The following is a 21,684-nucleotide window of genomic DNA, read 5'->3' on the forward strand; positions in this document are numbered from 1 at the left end:
TCTAACTCTCTATAAAATTGTTCATATCTCTTTCAGTTATTATTTACATATATATTTTCATAAAAATCATCCATTACAATTTTGCATTCACAGAAAGCAGTCCCAACCCGACGGACTCGGCCATCGCGCAGAGCTTTAACCCGGCCATCCAAGAGGCTAACAATTTGTCAACCGAAGCCATCGCGGCAGTTGAGCGCTCACTAGCATCTTCGTCCGGTGTGTCACCGTCATCTTCCTCGGGAGCACCAGGTGCTGCTGCTGGTGCAACCAATGGAAACACAGGTTCAGCTACCACCGCAGGCACAGGAACAGCTGGTGGCCCAGCCGCTGGACCTCCGCCACAACGAATAAACGGAACACTTCCCGGTTACAACCACGTTCGGAGTAATGAGATCGTCAGTCCCGATCACGGTTTGTATAAAAAATGGATGCAATTATTTCGAAATACATTGAATTTTGGTTTTTGTTTTTTAAGATGCTCAGCATGGCCAAGCCAACAGTACCGACGGTAACGATGAAGCGGCAATGGCAGTGATAATGAGTCTTCTGGAAGCGGATGCCGGCCTAGGTGGTCCGGTTGATTTCTCCGGGCTGCCGTGGCCATTACCTTGAACGAATACGCACCTTAGAGGCATTTTTATTTGTTATATTTGATATGAGTTAACATTAATAGTCAACCAACCACGCAATGAATCAGAGTTACCAATTACCATTATTTTTTAGTTCAAATGAGAGGGGAATAATTATTTTAGTAGACCAAGTCATTTATGAGTATATTATTTTATTGATAGAAACATAAAGTGTAGTGAATAAATATGGCGAATTTTCCGCCATGTCCCCAACATCGAAACATATGATATGATGAAATTTATTTACTAGAATCCTTCGAACTTCTACGTTTATTACAATGTTTATGGTCTATATGCGTTACTTCAAATGAAAATCCAGTTCGGCATCGCCCGTGCATTGAAGTCACTGCTGCCCATGCGCAGTAGTCAGCTATGGAAGGAAGGGTTGGCACTTATTCATCTGGGTTCAAAGATAACTTTGTAAGGCTTCGGTGAGAGGGTGATTCCAGGGAGCAGTTTGAGGTTAGGTGTTTCGGAACAGTTCGGCGGCTGGCGAAGTCTGAATTTCTGCAAAATTCCCACCAGGAACGTGAACATGCATGCTCGTGCCAACGATTCTCCGAGGCAACGTCTTCTTCCCAAACCAAATGGAATCAGTCGTTCAGTGTTGACTATTTTTCCATCGGGACTGAGGAAACGCTCGGGTCTGAAGTTCTCAGGGTCACCCCAGTGCTCTGGATCCATGTGGACGGTACGCAATCCCATGAGAATTGTGGTGTTTTTGGGTATTTGGTAGCCTCCAAGCGTACAATCGGAAAGTGTCCTTCTGGGACCACTGACCGGTACGATGTGAAAGAATCTTTGTACCTCTAGTAAGAATGCTTCCGTGTATGGTAAACTCGTTCTATCATTTTGCTGAGGCATTTCATCTTGATACAGGCATTCGTCAATTTCAGCGTGGATCTTCTTCTGTATGTTAGTTTTTATGGTCAAAATCATGAACGCTAGGTCGATTGTAATACTGGTGGTTTGAGATCCAGCAATGAAGATATCAAGTATGATCATTGTCAACTGAATGTTGGTGAACGTAGAACTTGGATCATCTTTCCGATCCTTCATCTCCTTGATAAAAGCGAATATCAAATCATCAGAACACTTATCATCATGATATTCCTGGTGATGCTTTTTGACGATTATCATGAAGAACTCGTGTAACTCTTGATTGAAACGTTTGAGTAGATTGTATCCGGTCCATTCGGGGGCTATATGGCGCAACCATGGCAGTTGACTCAGGACACCTCCGGACATATCGAATGCCTTTGACCTATCCTGTAGCAGCTTCAACAACCTGGCTAGTCGTTGATCATCCCTCGCAATTCTTGAGCCCGTTGTGAAAGTCCATAACACATTGATTACACTCGTGGGAAGAATACTGCCAGGCCAAACAGGCTCGCCATCCAAATCTCTGATGATCCCAATCAACTCATTCAGTTCGTTTTGTATCTGCAGCTGCATCGGTTGCCTTCCGTAGCCCGCTTGACGCAAGTGACGTACGACAAAGTTCCTGTGTTCAGCCCAAAACGGACCGTCCGTGCACGTCACTCCCAGTCTGAAAATGGAAAACTATTAAAATCCTATCCTTTATAAACACTTGATTTCAAAATCTCACCTGGTTCCCATAGTCCTCAGTCGCAGGAAGAAATTGTCGGGTCGACCATCAAACTCCTCTTTGCTGTGAACTTCACGAACGGCAGGATACTGCATGGCAACCACAACATATTCTCGGCCCAGCTTGAGTCCTACCACAGGACTGTTGTACTGCTTGGAGAGAGCTTCGAATGCTAAATGTTGACCGCCACTGGCACGGGCCAGTTTCCGGACGAACGGGGTGTTACCGATGAATGGGAGCCATTGTGGACCTATGTAGAAAATATAATGAGAAAAGTTATAAATCAGTGTGACAAGACAATTTTGCTTGTGAAATGTTTCATAGTTTTCCTGATGAGTGTATTGGAAAGCAGTTGAAAAAGTGTTTAGGATGCTCCCCATCTCGAAGCTGGGTTGACCTTTTCATTTCAGCTCTTCTCGGAAATCTTCAAATTATAATTAAGTTTGGACCAAGAAAGGTAAATGTTTAATAAAATATTGTTAAATCAACACATAACAAAATAAAAATCTGCAAAAATTGCAATTTTATAACGTGATAACTTCTAGCGCATACAATTTGTACTAGAGAAAAATCTCCCAAACTTGACTCCTGATAGCAGTTATGTACAAATAAAATATAACACAAACTGTCTGTGATATCAGTCAACACCGACTTTAAAAATTCTTATTTTCGATAGATAAATTCCAAGCATTCGAAAAATGGTAGAACCTAAAAAACCTTTGTTTTTCGTATCAAACTTTGACGATGTGCGATCATCAAAGTACGTTCTCTGCTAAAACTACTTCGTCAGCGAGGTCCAACATGATACACTAGGAAGGTTAAATAACCTTTATTTTTGAATTTTCGCCTTTGTGACTAATCCACCTAAAATTGTGATAGAAATTCACATTTTCCATAAATGATGATAGAGTAGTGACTTGTGCAAAGTTGCAAAAAAATGTATTGTTGGAAAGTTTTCCTAGGGATTTTTGGGAATTTTCGTGTGTTCTACACCTAAACCTTATTTTACGTAATAGTGGCTTAGCAAAATAAAATTCTACTGTCAAAATAATAGTCAAAATAGACATTTTCATATTTTTGTACACTTCTCTTAATCACAGAGATGTTTATAAAAATATAAAAATGTTGAGTTTGCTGTAGGCGGTAGAGTTTTTTGTCGCTTAGCCAAGCATGGACGTAAAAAAGGACGAGGTGTACAATGTTATGCTATGTGATGACACACTGTATTTTTGATTTATTGGGATGACGCTCCAAGTGAAACAGAGCCTGCATCTCAACGAACCCGAAAAGATTTCCTGGTGGAGTCCTTGGAGATATCCCTGGAGGAATAACAGGAGGAATTTTCGAGAAGTTCCTGGAGGGAACCTAGGATGCCGGCTGAAAATTACTGGAGAACGTCATGCATTTACATCATCAATAAAATACGCGCTCAATAGTCAAAAGATAAAAAATGGCTAACATTCCCTGTTGTGCATTTGGACGAGTCGGACGTGTGCTCCGTATCTCACCACGCGATAGCCTTTAAACAAGTAGAGTTTTTTCCCCCGCAATTGCGGAAGGTTTTTTATATCGTGCGTTCTCCTGCTTGTGCGAAGTGTAGTGTCGCAAGGTGGTATCCAGCGCAACGCGGAAGCGAGGTGCTTGCATCATCGTACATCAAGGTCAAGGAATAATCGCATCCAAAAGTCATCATTATCGCCATCATCAGCCCCTCCGTCAACAAAGAGGACGGCGGCGACGGGTGCGAAGGCAGACGCGACGGACAGCTTTACCATCTGCCTGCCTGATAAATATCTACCTGCTCCGGTCAGATAAGTATCACTCTTTCGATACACTCTTTTGTCTGCCCAATTTGTTTTGATCGCTTTTGTCTATAAGCCATTTTACCAGACGTTTCAGAACAGCTGATCGCAGCAGCGGCGTCAACTGACAGAATTCCACGCACGTTTGTTTTGCTGGAATATCGTGTAATTTTTGAAACGGTACTTGTTCGATAAATTGAAGATATGAGAAATTTGAGCCAAAATAGGCTCAAAAGATGTCGTAAAAGCAATACAAAACTCAATAATTAATCAGGTATTTTTTTCGTTGCGATTCACTCGTTAACTTGCGAAAAAAAAATTAAATAAAAAATTCTAGTTATGGTTTTAGCCAGTTTCAAAAACTACGCTTGACTTGCGCACAGTCATTAACCATCATCAACCGGATGATGATTGAAAACGTAAACATCAGAGCGCGTACTTCTGTCGTTTGACTAGCCTCATAAAATAGACTATTGTATCCCCAGTCCACATTCGACCACGTGCTTTTTTTGACATCCATTACAGTGGTTCCCAAACTACTGTATACGGGTAAGGGTGTACAAACTGTAAATAACAGAACATTTTTTTTTGTTTTTTTTTTATTAGCTAATTCTTCTTTTTTTTTCAATACCGTTTTTTTGCATCCTACAAGGTGCGCTAAAATAATCATAAGGATTGAATTCGTATATTATTAGTACAAGTTTTTTTTTTGCTTTATTTTTTTATATATTATTAACATTGTTTGGTTTACAAACCAAACAGTTGTCGTCCTAAGGAAGAAAGTGCACTGTAAATACTTTAAGGTTTTTTCTCTTCCTCTTTGCACTTTTGAGTTATTTTTCATAAATTTGTTTCCACATGGAAGATTCGATTGGAGGCGAAACGCCTCCTAATGATATCATTGCTCGTACGCGGTTTTATCAGCCATCTTCGCCTGGACCTTGGGTTGTCTATTTCCGGCGCAAATGCAAACCATTGAATATGCTTTCGATTTCTCGAGAGCTGACGCGTAAGTATCCTGGGACCGTTGTTCACCAAGTGAAAGCATCCAAGCTGCGTGTTACCGCACCTAGCTACAAAGCAGCAAATGAAATTGCTCAACACGAAGCGTTTACTGTTGAATACGCGGTCTATGTGCCAGCACGAGAAGTGGAGGTGGAGGGGAAGATCCTCGACGAAATGCTGACATGTGAGGACATCAAGACCGGCTTTGGTCGATTCAAAAATAGGTCAATTCCTGATGTGGCTATCCTAGACTGTAAACGCTTATCTAAGGTTTCCATGGAAGGAAATAAAAAGGTGTACTCGCCTTCAGCGTTTTTTCGAGTGACTTTTCCAGGTTCCGTCCTCTCGGAATTTGTTGTAATTGATGGTGGTTTTTACCCAGTGCATCTTTTTAGGCCGAAGGTTTTTAATTGTACCAAATGCAAGCAGTTTGGTCACAGTGATAGCTTTTGCGACAACAAGCCCCGTTGTGGCAAATGCAACCAAGCTCATTTGGAGGACTCTTGCACACAGGAAGCGGAAAAATGTAGCTACTGTGACGGAGATCCACACGACTTGCAAGTTTGCCCGGCTTACAAAAGACGCATTCGAAATGAGAGTCGCTCTATCATAAAGCGCTCCAAACAGACATATGCGGAGATGGTGAAATCTTTTAAAACACCAGATTCCGTGTCTGAATCAGCTGTCCATCTTTATGGGGGAGTTCTTTTGGGCTTGAGCTTGAGCTTGATTGACCGCCCGTGGATGCTACTCCAGTATCGCCAGACCAGCTACACTCACACAAGGACCAATGAGATAACTGCCGGGGACTAGCAGGCATCTTCAGTGTGTGAGCGTTGGTGATCTTCTATTTTTAGGCGACAATGGCGCCTGCCACGTCAGGTTGCAGGTCAATGTGGGGAAGGGGTAAGGAAGTGATGATTGCAATCGTTTGTATCCACATCTGGCCGAATATACCTCTGCGCCAGCACAAACTCATGCGGATGTTGGAGTGTTGGTGGGAATTGGTTGGCAGATGGTTCACACATTGGTGTGTGGATACCAGGGGAAGGTGATAGAATTGTGTGTTTTTATTATTTTGAAGATGTGCGGCACAGTTCGCTTGATTGCATAACTTGTAGGCGATTTCTAATAGGATTGTGACACTGTGCTGTGAAAGTTTTGGGAAGGAAGGGAAACGGCTTTTTCAACCCGTTTCTGTTCTAGCGACGGCTATGAACATGTTTATATACATGAGTTGTATATGTAGAGAGCAGAGAGAAAGTATATAGAAAGATACAAAGTAGGAGGAAAGGGACGGGCCAGGGATTGAACCCAGGACCTTCTGCATATAAATCAGAAGCGGTAGCCACTAGACCACCAAGCCCGTCTTTTGGGGGAGTTCTTTTGGGGATCAAAAAGACTTACTCATTTTATAGAATTCCAATCGCGACTCATCCTGGCGTAGAAATCGTCGCTTGCCAAATAAACGTAAAGGGTAAAGAACTTTGCGTAGCTTCCGTTTACATTCCTCCAAGAATTTCAATTAACCGCCGTCATCTTTGGAATGCGGTTTCTGCACTATCACATCCAGTTTTAATTCTGGGTGATATGAACGCGCATGGTACAGGGTGGGGCGAACCATATGACGATAATAGAGCGGCCATTTTCTATGATTTGTGCGACGATTTCAATTTGAACATTTTAAATACAGGTGAAGTGACACGTATTGCATCTGACGGCAAAGAAAGTCGTCTCGACCTATCACTGGGGTCAAGTTCACTATCATTCGATTGCTTGTGGAAGGTAATCGAGGATCCTCATTGTAGTGATCACTTACCCATTATAACCACCATAAAGCATAATAGTGAAAGGTCAGACCATCCAATTCAGATTCCTTTTGACCTCACAAGGAATATCGATTGGCAAAAGTATGCAGAAGCGGTATCTTTTGGCATCGAATCATTCAATCCCCTCCCACCTTTGGATGAGTATCGATTCCTGTCTGAACTGATATATAAGAGTGCATTAGAATCACAAAAACGACGTGTTCCAAGTGCAACCTTCAAAAGAAGACCAGCCACACTAGGCTGGGATGATGATTGCACCCAGTTGTATCTTAAAAAATCTGATGCTTTCAAAACTTTTCGTAGGCACGGTACCTCAGATCTTTATCAAGAGTACGCAAAGCTCGAAAGACAGCTGAGAAACCTGCTGAAAGCGAAGAAGCGTAGTTATTGGCGACACTTCATTGAGGGTCTCTCAAGAGAAACTTCAATGACAACGCTTTGGAGAGTGGCTCGCAACATGCGAAACCGCTCTTCTTCTAATGAGAGTGACGAATACTCCAACCGTTGGATATTCAGCTTCGCGAAAAAGGTCTGCCCAGACTCAGTCCCAGCACAACCGATTTCTTGGGAAACATCCCCAAGAGACGGTTCTCTGGACAGACCCTTCACTATGCTGGAACTTTCTATGGCTCTTCTTTCATCAAACAATTCCGCTCCGGGAAGCGATATGATAAAGTTCAATCTTCTAAAGAATCTCCCAGATATCGCGAAAAGACGATTACTGGACCTGTTCAACTCATTCATGGAGAACAACATCGTTCCGCATGAATGGAGACAGGTCAAAGTAATAGCTATTCAAAAGCCTGGTAAACCAGCGTCTGATCATAATTCATACCGCCCAATTGCTATGTTATCATGTTTAAGGAAATTGTTGGAAAAAATGATCCTATCACGACTCGATCATTGGGTCGAATCGAATAACTTGCTTTCAAATACACAGTTCGGGTTTCGCAAGGGCAAAGGAACAAACGATTGTCTAGCGTTGCTTTCAACAGATATTCAACTGGCCTTTGCGGAAAAGGAGCAACTGGCTTCAGTTTTCTTGGATATTAAGGGCGCCTTTGACTCAGTTTCCATAGGCATATTGTCAGAAAAACTGCACAATAGTGGACTTCCAGGAATTTTAAATAATTTCTTGTATAATTTGTTGTCAGAAAAACATATGAGTTTCAATCTCGGACAACTGACAACTTCCAGAATTAGTTACATGGGCCTACCCCAAGGCTCATGTTTAAGTCCCTTGCTTTATAATTTTTATGTGAAAGACATTGATAATTGCTTGGAAGGACAATGCACGCTAAGACAACTTGCAGATGATGCTGTGGTTTCTCTAAAAGGCCCACATGCAGAAACGTTGCAAAGACCATTGCAAAATTCTCTAAATAATCTGTCAATCTAGGCAAGAGATTTAGGGATCGAGTTTGCTCCGCAAAAAACTCAATTGATTGTGTTTTCTAGAAAGCGGAACCCAGCCCAACTGAAACTCAATCTTTTGGGAATAGAAATCGACCAGTCTTTGACTTCGAAATACCTTGGGGTCTGGTTTGATTCAAAAGGCACTTGGGGTACCCAAATCAAGTATTTGGTGCAAAAATGTCAACAAAGGATCAATTTTCTACGCACAATTACCGGAACATGGTGGGGTGCTCACCCGGAAGACCTCATAAAACTTTACAAAACGACTATTCTCTCTGTTATTGAGTATGGCTCTTTCTGCTTCCACTCAGCAGCAAACTGCCACCTAATAAAGTTGGAACGAATTCAATACCGTTGTTTGCGTATTGCTCTCGGCTGTATGCACTCAACGCATAATGCGAGCCTTGAGGTCCTGGCAGGGGTGAAACCTCTCCAGAACCGATTCTGGGAGCTCTCGCTAAGGTTACTTATCAAGTGTGGAGTGAGCAACACACTTGTCATTGAAAACTTCGAAGAAATGCTCAGTCTGAACACTCAATCAAAATTCATGAGAATCTATCTGTTCTACATGTCATCTGACATAAGCCTACCAAGTTATAATCCTCCCCGTGTACACTTCACTAATGACAGTACCTCTGTTAAATACGATCTGTCCATGAAACAAGCTATTCATGGAATACCAGATCAACTTCGATGTATATCTATTCCTCGCATTTTTAACGAAAAGTACCAAAATGTCAATTCCTGTAAGAGATTCTTCACTGATGGGTCTCGCATAAATGGATCCACTGGTTTCGGTGTCTTCAATGAAAATTTCACCGCCTTCCGCAAACTTCAGGAACCTTGTTCGGATTATGTTGCTGAGCTGGCAGCAATCAATTTCGCTTTGGGGATGATTTCAAACATGCCCGTAGACCATTTCTTCATCTTCTCGGATAGCCTTAGTTCGATTGAGGCACTCCGGTCGATGAAACCTGTAAAACATCCATCTTACTTTCTTACAAAAATAAGGGAGCAGATGGGTGCACTGGTCGAAAGATCATACAAGATTACCTTTGTATGGGTCCCCTCACATTGCTCAATTTATGGCAATGAGAAGGCGGACTCTCTCGCAAAGGTGGGCGCACAGGAAGGTGAAATCTATGATAGAAGAATTTCACATGATGAATTTTTCCATTTTGTTCGCCAGAGTTCTCTTCAAAGTTGGCAAAATGATTGGCGAGATGGCCAGCTGGGACGGTGGTTACATTCCATTATTCCTAATGTTTCTTTGCGAGTGTGGTGGTATGGTCTGGATGTAAGTCGCAATTTCATTCGCGTGATGTCAAGACTTATGTCCAACCATTACTCGCTAGACGCGCATTTACACAGGATTAACCTCGCGTTGAGCAATGTTTGTACTAAGTGCGGTTCCGGTTATGATGACATCGACCACGTAGTTTGGCAATGCCCGGATAATGACGCCTCCAGAGCGCTACTTTTGGATACCCTTGAGGCCCGAGGTAGACAACCCTTTGTTCTTGTGAGAGATGTGTTGGGGACCCGCGATGTCACATACATGGGATGTATTTTCGACTTTCTTCGCTCTGCTGGTATAAAAGTTTAATTTGCTTGTGTTTTCTTCTCCAGTTTTTTTTCTCTGTTTTGTCCTCTTTGTGTTACCAAGCTGCTCCTGGCCATCCGGAAGACCAAGTCCCACAACAAGTTGGTACCAACACCACAAGGCACCGAATACGCTAGCAAGATGCGATTCACCCCCGGATGAGCAGCAGTGAAACCTTTGGCCCAATCCTTACCCTGTCCATCCCTCAAAATGTGACCTTCTAAGCTCGAGCTGCCACGAGTACCCTGGCTTCCACCCATTACTAACAGATATCATTAAAAAGTTATTACTCTGTATAATGTATACTATTAAGTACAAAGAAAGATCCTCGGCTCCGTAAAGCGTTATACGCGATTGAGCCCCAAATAAACCAACTAGATAAAAAAAAAATGGCTAAGATTCGATGTAAAACCAGGCCATACTAGTCCAGAGCCATGTAGTTTCACATACTAGCACTTATATATGATGATATTGTAGAAAAAGTTCAAAATTTTGTTTTATTAGATATGAAATTTAGGATCACGGGTCATTTGGCCGAATTCTATTTTTCCGAATGCCACTTGAAGACCAAATGCCGTTTAGCCGAAAAACGAATTTTGAACTTAAGTGACCATGCCACTGTTCCCCCCTTTAGTATAATTCGAAACAGCCTATGATCCAAAGAAGGAAAAATCTTTGATAAAATATTGGCAGTTTCAACCCCAACAAATCCCTGAATGTCAAAACTAGAAAGAATAGCCTATGATTAAAAGAAGAAAATATTTCTGATGATCATATTGGTACAGTCAGTCGACTACATGTCGATGTTCTACATGTCTACATGTCGATGTTCTACATCTCGATATCTCTCCCTATCTCGATGGTTTGATCGGTCCCTTCAATCTGCATACATTTCACCTCTCTGTATGTCGATATCTCCTTATCTCGATATCTCCCTATCTCGATGTGATCTCGTTTGTTTTTGTTCTAGTTTTTCTCTCCATATGTCGATATGAACACATTTACAGGTTGCTAGATCTCGTTTTGTGGGTGCAAACATTCTGTGAATGCGAAGTGACATCTGTTTGTTGACGGTTTTTTCTAGTTACGGAGGGTTTTTCAATCTAGGGTGCATTACAAATTGGTTCTGCATTTCAATCTCTCCCTATCTCGATGTTCCCTTCAATATCGAGATGTAGAGAGTCTACTGTAGTTAGAATGTCAAAAACTTCCTCTATTTCTTTTAATGATAATTCGGCCAAACGGCATTCGGGCGAACGACTTATTCGGCCAGATAGAATTCGGCCAAATGGCGTTCGGTCGAACTACATTCAGTCAAACGACATTTGGTCAAATGGCCGAACACCGAAATTAAGCGACCGGTGTACTTTTCAGTGTTTTGAAAATTCTGATTGTCTTCAGCTTTAGGTACCGTTTTGTAAAGGTTAGTAAACAAAAAGGGAAAATTTTTAAACAACTTTTCAGAAAATTAGCCTGTTAGAAATCATGGAACGGTGAAACATAGATTAGTTAAGGTCAAATGGACGAAAATGAGGTTTGAAGTTGAAAAACACTTTCGCTTTTTTTTTTCCTACCACATACTGTACAGCTGAGATTCTTACAAAAATTCCTGCTGCGATTCCTACAGGGATTTCCACGAGGATTATAACATAAATTATCTTAAAATGTTTTCAGTCATTCTCGTTGGAAATCGCCTTGAGATTCCTTTAGAAATTCTCGCTAGTATTGCTCCAGGAATACTGCTGGGATTTATTTAGAAGTTTCTGATAGACTCCACCAGGAAATTTTGCTGGGATTTCTCCTGGAGTTTTTGGAGGACTCCCAAAAGTAATTACTGGTGAACTCCCAGATGAAAATGCTTGAGAAACCCTAGCAATAATTCCTTGAGAAATCCTAGTAGGAGTATTTGCTGATAATCTAAAAGAATTTCCTAAATGGAGCCTAGAATGGAGGAATCGTTGGAGAAATTTCTATAGGAATCCTTAGATTGATTGATTGATTGATTTGTCTTTATTAAAGAGACTTTCAGCCCTTGGCTGGTTCGTCTCTTTGGAATCCTTAGAGAAATCTCTGAAAAAATCCTTGGAGGAAACACAAAAAGGATGTAGAAAGGAATTATTGCACAAACCTCTTCAGTTTTAGGCGCAGTCGAGTTAACAAGTGTTTTGTTTTTTAAAAACAAACTACCGAACCTCCAGTTCATAAGTGGAGCAGAATATCAGTTCCATATCCAGTTACAGCAGAAATTGCTGGATGAACCCCATCAAAAATAATTGGTGGAATCCCAGTAAAAATTTCTAGAAAGGTAATCCCAGTGGAGCTCAAGGATAAATTCCATGCGGAATTCATAGAGGTATCTTTGTGAAATCTCTGGAGCTGCTACATGAAGAATTTTTGGAGGCAACCCAGCAAGCATTCTTGAGGGATTTTCAAGCGGAGTTTGTGTAGGAATCTTTTGAAAAATCACAGCAGGAACTTCTGTAGGAATCCCAGATTGCATTCCTAGAGAATTATTTAGAGGAATTCCTGAAGGAACTCTTGGAGAAATCCGCAAAGCAACGCCAAAAAAAAAATTAAAGAAATTCTTGATGAGATTGCTCTAACCCTCTATCCTATCCTTCACCCACCCTCTAACAACCTATCGTCTACTTTAACCCTCTACCTCTGGATTATGGTCAAAACGTTGAAAGACAAAACGTCGAATGCCATAACGCAGGGACAAAACGTCGAAAACGAGTAATCTAAGCAAATAGTAAGTTCTTTATTTCATTAACATTTCAGGACGCGCGCCTGCTTGATCCAAAAACTGCACCGCGTTCGCGCTGTATTTGACAAGCGAGCTTTTTTTTGGTAGTGTTCTACTTATTACAACGGCGCGCGTCTTGAAGAGTTAAAGGAAATCCATTCTTTCACTTGTAACTGCCGACTAGCTTCCTGACTCACTAACAATACCTCAGGGTCAGCATACTTCTTGATTAGACCGGCCCACTTTTGTATGATGAGAAAAACAGTTGTCAAAATTCACGGGGCACGCTCCAGAATCGTGCCTGTGGATGAGAAGAACAATCTGTGAAAGTTAAAGACTGAGTTGGCACAAAAGTGAGTTGAAGGTTTTATACAAAACTATATGATTTGTATTTACAAAATTATTATGATCCACCCTTAGGCGACCCATCTTGCCCCACCACACCCCACATGTAAAAAGTTTGCTTGGGGCGATATTGCATCTTGCTTTGCTCTTTAGATTACCGTGCAAATGTTCAAACGTTTGAAATATTTGTTCACACGTCAAACACCAAAGGAAGTAGCAAGTAAACAAACCGATTATTTCATGCACCACCCAAAAAGTGTAACCGACGCTGAAAAATTCTAGCAGCGAAACGAACCAATCTATGCTAAAACTGGTGGGAACATATTGTGGTGGGACAAAAAATTTTTGCAGGGGGTCGAATGCGGTGCAAAAGATGCAATACAATTGTGGTTTAAACATGAACCCATGATCGCTCCCCATGATCGGATGAATTATCCTAGCATTAAATTAGACAAAAAATCATAATACCTCCGTTTTCATAATTTTACTGCAAAAATCGTGAATTTTCTATCGCACCATACAAAAATTCAGCTCATTACTACAAATCTACCCAAGTAACCACGCACCAAATCGTAATGCATGCATCAATACGGTGCAAATAAAGGAATTATTACTTTGTTTGAAGTTCAAGTAAAGTGGAAGAGGGCTCCTTCAATGCGGCTATTTTTCACAATGATTCAACTTCATTTGTGCATACAGTATAATGCATGTTTTATATACACCCTATTTATGCATTACGGCTTAAGCAGCGTGGTTACTTGGGTAGTGCTCCTTCGAAGGTGCCCCATTGTCGAAGTCACGTGAAATTTATGGTAACTCAACAGTACCTACCAATCGGAGACAATATAAAATCTCAATTCAATAGCTTTCTCGTATGACCAGAAAATCGACTCTTTTTGGCATCCCATCAATCACACGCGCTCAGTTTGAATATACGGAAGCACCTAATTGATAAAGAAAAGCGTCAGCTCGAGAGAGAATCTACTACCCTACATATGACGGATTTCGCGCCAACTCGAACAAATGTTGGCAACACCCTCTCAGATTACAACGAAACTTTCTTGGTGTGTAGACCTTGCCCAGATAAGCCACTTTGCATACTCATTTTTCTAATTTTTTTTCTCGACTGACTTTTGAAAAGGGCTAAACTTTTTTTATGGATTTTTTAAAAATGTTTTTAATCAAAAAATGACTACTCCTACAAAAAAGTGTTGTATGGGTGATTATCACAAAATAAGTCAAATTTTAAGAAAAAAATACTGAAAAAAATCCAAAATGAGTCCTACACTGAACAAAATCATTTCTAAACATTCAAAGTTGATTTAAAAAAAAACACCATTTTTGATTTTGATGAAATTTTGTCTCAAGACAGGTAATTATGTTCCCTACCAACCGTCCATACATCACAAGATAGGCACTTTTAAGGAAAAAAAGTTTTTCTAACAAAAACTTTTTCTTGTTCGAATGATTTTTTTTTTTCAGTGTATTTTGTTATCAACAATAAAACCAGTGAAGGCCATAAGAATCCCAGAATCCAATGAAACTCAATTTTCTAGGAGATTTTGTGTTATTTATTCAATCATTTGGAAGGGTTTTCCTATACATAAAAAACTTCAAAATATTACAAATGTATTTTCTTAGGAAATGTAATGTTTGATCGCAATATGTATTGAAGTGCACTTTTAAATATACAATTATTTATAATTATGAATTTTTCAAATATATATATATATGTGTCTTAGAGCCAATTTCAAACATGTTCTTTTCTATTTTTTTCCGATCATACTAAATATTTTTGGTTCATCTTCTGAATTAGAATACCTGTTTGCCTTTACTTTGTCGCCAGGAATAGGCAAAAAACTATGGAATTTCTGAGTGCCTGGTATTGTTTTGACGTTATTATATATTTCTTCGAGATCTTCTGACATTTTAATGTACTGTTCAGTGGATACGTAACAGAAATTTAATTTAGTTATATTTTTATCTGTCTGTACAACTGCCCAGTTATATAACTCTCGTGTTGTTATGGTATTTCCATAATCTCGAGCAAGACTTGCTCTCTTTGCCATTCGCTTGAGAGTGCCACCAATAGCATCACATGGACCTTTACCGTGGGACGTTGCAAAAAAAATGCCATTCTGCTCTTAATGCATGCTTTGACTGGAATCTACATAGACTAGCAAAGTTCTTCTTATTTTTGTATTGTGATGCTGCCCCATCAGACATAAAATAAATTTTAGAAAAGTTCGTTAATTGTTTCATAAAATCTATCATTTTTGAGATGAACAACTGGACCGCAACTGTATCGTGAGCCATTACTTCCGATATGATAATGAAGCTAACATTTACAAGTTTATTATCTTTCATATAGTAAATTTCAAATGGGTGTATTGTTGCTTGCGAGTTGTTCCAATGATATCCTTGAGCAGCGTTTTGAATTATGAATGAATAGTTTTCAGAGAAATCACAAATCGCAAGAATTTCATCATCCTTTAATGTATCTTTTTTATTTCTGAGAATTGATGATTGTTGTTTATGAATAAAGTCGTGTGTTATAAGTTTGTCAATTTTATCAACAAGATACGGAACAAATTCATCAACAGGTTTAATAATCGTTTCTAAATTACAGCGATCAGTATTCAACCACTGCTGAAATATAATCTCTTCTTTGTCATTTGATTCTAATATCAATGTAAGTTCCTCTTCAATGTGTTCATTACAAGCACACTTTTCACAAGCACGGAAAAAGCAATTATCTGTTCTGGTGGAAATATCGCAAAGCATTTTTTGTATTATTTCATCTTGTGACACAATTCTTATACTGTTGAACATTAAATTTACATTTTCATGAATAGTACATATGCATACATTATGTACACCAGTAGAATCAAGTAAAATACAATGCTTTGGTCGCAACTGTGTAAATACTGTGAAACCAATATTCACAGTTTTGTACATATCTACAAAAATCATATAAGCCTCTTTGAGCGACATCATCAAAAGTCGTTTTTGAACTTGTTGTTTTTTTCCATTTCGAACCTCAGAAACAAAATCATTTGTTCCTGGCATTGGCCTGCTGATATCATTATCATCAAAAAATTCTCTTACTATTTGTTTTGTATCGTCATCAATACCATGCCCCCTTCTTTTTTCGGTGGTACAAAGAATACCCTGTTCATAAACAAGATCCTTCACCTGCCTCGCCATATACATTGGTGCGTTAAACTCTCTTGTGATTTTATTTACCGACCAATACTTAGGAAGTACAGATAGTATTTTAATCTGTTCGCTTCTGTCAGTTGTAGGGTGATTGAACTTATCCTTTAACTGCATAATTATCTCGTCATACGCCTCCACTTTGCCAACATCCGTTGAATCTATTCCGAAAATATTTTTTCGAACTGCTTTCGTAATCTGCAATGATTTGTTTATGCGATATTCCATACTTCTCATGTTTCTAGATGAGATTGGCGATAAACTCAATGTTTCAGCAATGGTATTAAACTTCTCAATATTATGGGGACCCTGTAGTTGATCTGTTGACGGAATTGACTCCAATGATGGAATAGATGGTACCATATCTGTAAGATAAAAGTTAAGGTTAACAATATAATAATGAATGCAGTGGAAAGTTAATGATAGTTATTTATGCAACGAGTTGCAAAAATGATTTTTTTTCGCACAAGTAGTACATTTATCCAACGAGGCTTGCCGGGTTGGATAAATACGAAGAATACTGAAAAATGTAGTTTTGCAACGAGCAGCAAAATGAGTTATATAAAAGAAGCTAACACGTTGAAGGCTTACTTACCCAGCTCATGTTCGATTTGTTGACCACTCGTTGACGGTTCTGGTTCTGGAACATCATGATGTTGCTGCCCACTAAATGATGGTTGCATAGTTTCGTCGTTTCCATCCGATCGGCGTTTTTTCGTATTCGGGCTTCTGTTGTGACTTATCAATCCACGACATGACTCACAAATACTCATCGATTCGTCGATTTCATGTGTATATCCCATGGAATGAATTTTATCTATCAATCTTAATGACATGCCCCGTAGATTATGACGGTTGCACATTGGATTATTTATTTTTGCACTGCACTTGAATTTGTTGAATTTTGATTTATACGATTGATCCATTACTTTTCAGAACTGCCTTTAATAACCAAAGAGAAGTAACACGTTGAATGATACCGATTCATTTTCTTGTTTTGTTCATATTTGCTTTAGGTACAACTCTTGATTTGTTTTTTTTTTCGATTAGGTACTTCGAATCTAATAAATAGCCATACCTAATATTAGGTAAGAACATGGGGTAGAAACGTTTGGGTAGAAATTACAGCAGCACGTATGAAATGCGTGTTCTAATTGTATATTGTTTCGTACTTCTAGAGTGCTGCTGCGTGAATATGGGTGCATTGCATTGTCGCATATGACACAATAAGTTTCATTGCATTTTGAGATTACTAGATAACCTTCACTGGTTTAGTTTGTTTTTAAAAAAAGACACTGAAAAAATAATAATTTGGACATGAAAAAGTTTTTGTTAGAAAAACTTTTTTTCCTTAAAAGTGCCTATCTTGTGATGTATGGACGGTTGGTAGGGAACATAATTACCTGTCTTGAGACAAAATTTCATCAAAATCAAAAATGGTGTTTTTTTTAAATCAACTTTGAATTTTTAGAAATGATTTTTTTCAGTGTAGGGCTCATTTTGGATTTTTTTCAGTATTTTTTTCTTAAAATTTGACTTATTTTGTGATAATCACCCATACAACACTTTTTTGTAGGAGTAGTCATTTTTTGATTAAAAACATTTTTAAAAAATCCATAAAAAAAGTTTAGCCCTTTTCAAAAGTCAGTCCAGATAAATTTTGAAGAAACTAAGTATGCAAAGTGGCTTATCTAGTCTTGGTGTACATACCCAGAAAGTTTCATTGTAATCTGAGAGGGTGCTGCCAACTCCGAATACGATTTGGGGCGAAATTCGTCATATGCTTGTAGCGTGGTTGTTGATAAGCGAACCTGAAATCTCTCATTCAAATCGTTCAATGTCCGAGCAACAGCAACAACCGAGGAAGAAGAGGATTCCCTTGAGAACATATGGTTTCCTACTGCTGAATCAACACGACAGCGCCGACACTATTGTAGGTATTATGTAAATTCGTCACTCGTGAACTGCTTATCGCACTTCGCTGATGTGTTTATACACATTGTCATTGTGTATTTTGAGTAGCATGCCGGCTAATGCAGGCGAAACTCACGCGACGACTGATAGTTCTATATTCTCTGCGGTCGATTGCATGAAATTCTCTCCCAATTGAATCCGAGTCTCGAATACCACACTATCTTTTATTCATCAATGACGTTAAATTCAGCTGATGAAGCTGTTCGGCTACTGAACTAGAATCTTTCCATTCTACGCAAATTAGAGGTCCGTGGAGGCATACCTGGTGGATAGTTTGGTGGCCGACGAAGTTCCTGCAGCAACCAATAGATAAAAACGATGATCAGAACACTGGTCAGCACTAGTACGATCATGATGACTGTCGTCCGAATGTTCTATGCTTCTTGAATGATCACTATTCCACATCAGATTGCATAACTTCAAACTGTCAAGCGTAGTTAAACTTTTGAGTTATGCTAATTTATTCTAGTTTAAAACTTCTCCGATGGCACTGAACACATTCTTCTGCTTCAAGAAGGTTAGCTAGAATGGAATTTCTGATGTTTGGAAGTTGATTGGGTAGATTACACAACCGCGCGAACCGCGAGCCCGTCCGACCGATCTGAACGTGCTGAAATCTGAAACCGAACTGAGCGGAAGGGTTATCTCGGCGGAGTACGTCCGATCGTCAATGTTCGCATGTGTGTGCCATATGATTGAATTACAGCTGACTTAGTTTAGAATGACAGTAGTTTCTTATCAAAGGCGATTACGTTTCGTTCGCTCACTCTCTCGGGAAAGCAATGAATGCAACATGTGTGTTTGAGCACTTGGTGAATAACAAAAGCACATAAACTATGTGGATCTCAGGGTTGGCAGAAAATCTTTTGTTTTAAGCGTTTGTTGAATTGACATATTATTATTTCCAAGTACAGAAATATTAAAAAACCCGATTTAATCCACCTATGGTGAACAGAACCCTGCTTACACTTATTAAAACTATTGTTGTATTATTTGTATTTAATATATTTATTTTGTGTGATGGACCAAAAGTTCTAGAAAATATTGTGGATTTGGCATCTAGTTGATTGGTTTCCAAAATAGCATGGACTAAACTACCAGAAATGCCAGACACCTTCTAGAATCTTGTGTGAAATTAAAAAAAAATAGCTTACATATTCTGGAATATTGTATCTTTTGTTAACTGCCAAAAGATCTTGAATCGATTAACAAATGGATAAGAAAATCAGCGAGATACACTTTGTCTAATATCTCTTAATCAGTCGAATAAATTAGCTCCGAAGTACTTGGTATTCATGGTTATGGTGTAAAAAGGACAAAAATAATATATCTACTATGCTGAATAGTTTTGGAATTAGCTAGTTATTTTGGCTGTCCAGTTCTTGCATTTTTCCCACAATACATAAATTCAAAGCTTTCATTTAACATATTATTAGTTTTCATAGAACTTTTGTTTATTTGTAATTTTTTATTTATAATTTTCTTGAAAACAATAACCTGCTAGAATACACTTTATATGAGGTCAGCATTATTGATTGAACAATAATTTCCCATAGACTGGTCAAAAGCTCACGCAAGATAACAAATGAATATAATAATTAAAAAAAAGGAATTTATTGAAATACTCTTCGAAATATATCTCAGTAACCAAATGTCCAATCGAAATAAAATTTCAGGGCCTTTCACAAGGATACTGTAGCTTTCATTTGGTGCTAAGAGAACCCGGTTGACAGACGGCTGAGATATTTATTATGATACATTTGGTCAAAAAATCTCTTAAAAGGTTAACCTGTATTACTTCCAAGTACTCTTTGAAAGATATCTCGATAACCAAATGTCCAATCTTAATAAAATTGTATATTGTTCTACTAGGAAAACTGAAAACGATTGACACACGGCTGAGATATTTAGTATGATACACTTTGTTAAAAATCTTAAAAAGTTTATTTGTATCTCGGCAACCAAATGTCCAATCGAAATAAAATTTCAGAGCGTTCTACTAGGATGTAGCTTTCATTTGCTGCCAAGAGAACTCAAATCGGTTGACAGACGGCTGAGATATTCATCAATATGCTAAATGTCAAAAATCTCTCAAAAAGCTAACCTATATTACTTTAAAGTACTCTTCGAAGGATATCTCGGTAACCAAATGTCCGATCGTAAAAAAATTCAATAGGGTTCTACTAGGATGTTGTAGCTTTCATTTGCAACTAAGAGAATCCAAATCGGATATCAGACGGCTGAGAAACGTGCGTGACTTTTTTTGTAACATACGCACACAGACATTTGCTCAGTTCGTCGAGCTAAGTTGATTGGTATATGAGACTCGGCACTGCGGGCCTCGGATCGAAAATCGGTTTTTCGAGCGGTATTTATACCCTTCTTATGGGTGTAAGAAGGGTTAAAATACAAGTGGTTCAATAAAACCATATCAAATCAAACAAAACGTGTTACACCGCTGTAATACTCAATATATATTTTTGAATCCGCAATTGAAACCTTAATTCCAAAATCCTAAAATCCAAATCAAATAGCTAGATTTACAAAACTTCATGGAGTTTCCTTCATTGCGATCTGGAAGTAGACCTGTGCGCCGACTATATTTTGCTCGGCGGCGGCGTGAGGGCCATTTTTGATCGGCGGCGGCGGCGTCATCGGCGTGACGCCGTTGGCAGCTTTCGGCGGCGGCGGCGGCGGCGTGAATCGGCGTGACCAAAATTTGACCATGATTTAAATATTGGCAAAGCGAAAAAGTTGTCATTACGCTCTTGAACTTGTAGTCTGAGCTTTTTCATGACCATTGATTGTGTCATCACGTTATTACGTGCCTATTACGTTGAATTGAATACCTTTTTATTTCTGTTCGGGTTCGTCACTGCGTTATTAGACCTATTGCGATTTTTTTTTACTTATTCGTTTATTTGGAAGGCTTGGACGCCACATCCCAAGAAACAGAGCTAGTTGAATAACAGTTTCTTAAACTAAAGTTTGCTCAAGAGTTATTTTTGTTCCACTCTTTTACAGCTAAAATGTTTGTTGGGAAGGACATAAATGAGCCGAAATGATTTGTACATTTTTGTTTTTACGTTGTTTACATTTTTCAAATTTTTAACTGCCTTAATACTATATTAGTTTGGGAAGCCGAAATACTTGCGACTGTTTCGAGTTTAAAGTAAACATTATTGCAAATGAAGGGCAATGAAATATTGATTTTGCTACAGTTTATTCTTTTGTTTTCTCATAATCTTCAGAAGCTATCAAATTGGATAATAAAGTCACACTATTTACACTAGGGAATCCTCGAATGATTTCAGGGAGGAATCTCAGAAGGAATCCTAGGAGGCTGAGAGAAACTCATGAAGAAATCCATGAAGAAAATTTTGGACTTATCTCTGCAAGAACTGCTGTATGAAACCCTGCAGAAACTTCTGCAGGAATCTCTGGCGGTTCAACATTCTCTTTTAAAGATCTCTGCAGAAAATTCTAAAGAAATCCCTGATTGAAGTTTTC

The 21,684-nt window shown here is 39.0% G+C and overlaps 3 protein-coding genes across 9 annotated transcripts in view; 1 reads left to right on the forward strand and 2 right to left on the reverse strand.

Annotated features, from left to right (window-relative positions):
- Window positions 1–854, forward strand: part of LOC109404937 (protein cycle) — a 161,339-nt gene extending 160,485 nt beyond the window's left edge. For all 7 annotated transcript variants that reach the window (XM_062853202.1, XM_062853203.1, XM_062853200.1 and 4 more), the window contains 2 exons: window positions 94–411; window positions 476–854. In XM_062853202.1, coding sequence (XP_062709186.1) covers window positions 94–411; window positions 476–612 — 455 coding nt within the window. In that variant the 3' untranslated portion in view covers window positions 613–854. The remainder of the gene's footprint in view (window positions 1–93; window positions 412–475) is intronic.
- LOC115270106 (probable cytochrome P450 305a1) lies at window positions 853–18,817 on the reverse strand. The gene is made up of 3 exons (XM_029879119.2): window positions 18,437–18,817; window positions 2,239–2,488; window positions 853–2,178 (listed from the first exon to the last, which is right to left on the reverse strand). The coding sequence occupies exons 1-3, from the start codon at window positions 18,525–18,527 to the stop codon at window positions 1,026–1,028; spliced, it is 1,494 nt and encodes a 497-aa protein (XP_029734979.2). The 5' UTR covers window positions 18,528–18,817; the 3' UTR covers window positions 853–1,025.
- LOC134288403 (uncharacterized) lies at window positions 13,981–17,980 on the reverse strand. The gene is made up of 2 exons (XM_062853197.1): window positions 16,796–17,980; window positions 13,981–16,565 (listed from the first exon to the last, which is right to left on the reverse strand). Exons 1-2 carry the CDS (start codon window positions 17,124–17,126, stop codon window positions 15,091–15,093), a joined length of 1,806 nt encoding a protein of 601 aa, XP_062709181.1. The 5' UTR covers window positions 17,127–17,980; the 3' UTR covers window positions 13,981–15,090.
- Window positions 18,818–21,684: the final 2,867 nt, after the last annotated feature.

This window comes from Aedes albopictus, chromosome 2 (assembly GCF_035046485.1).
Source record: "Aedes albopictus strain Foshan chromosome 2, AalbF5, whole genome shotgun sequence".
NCBI lineage: Eukaryota > Metazoa > Arthropoda > Insecta > Diptera > Culicidae > Aedes > Aedes albopictus.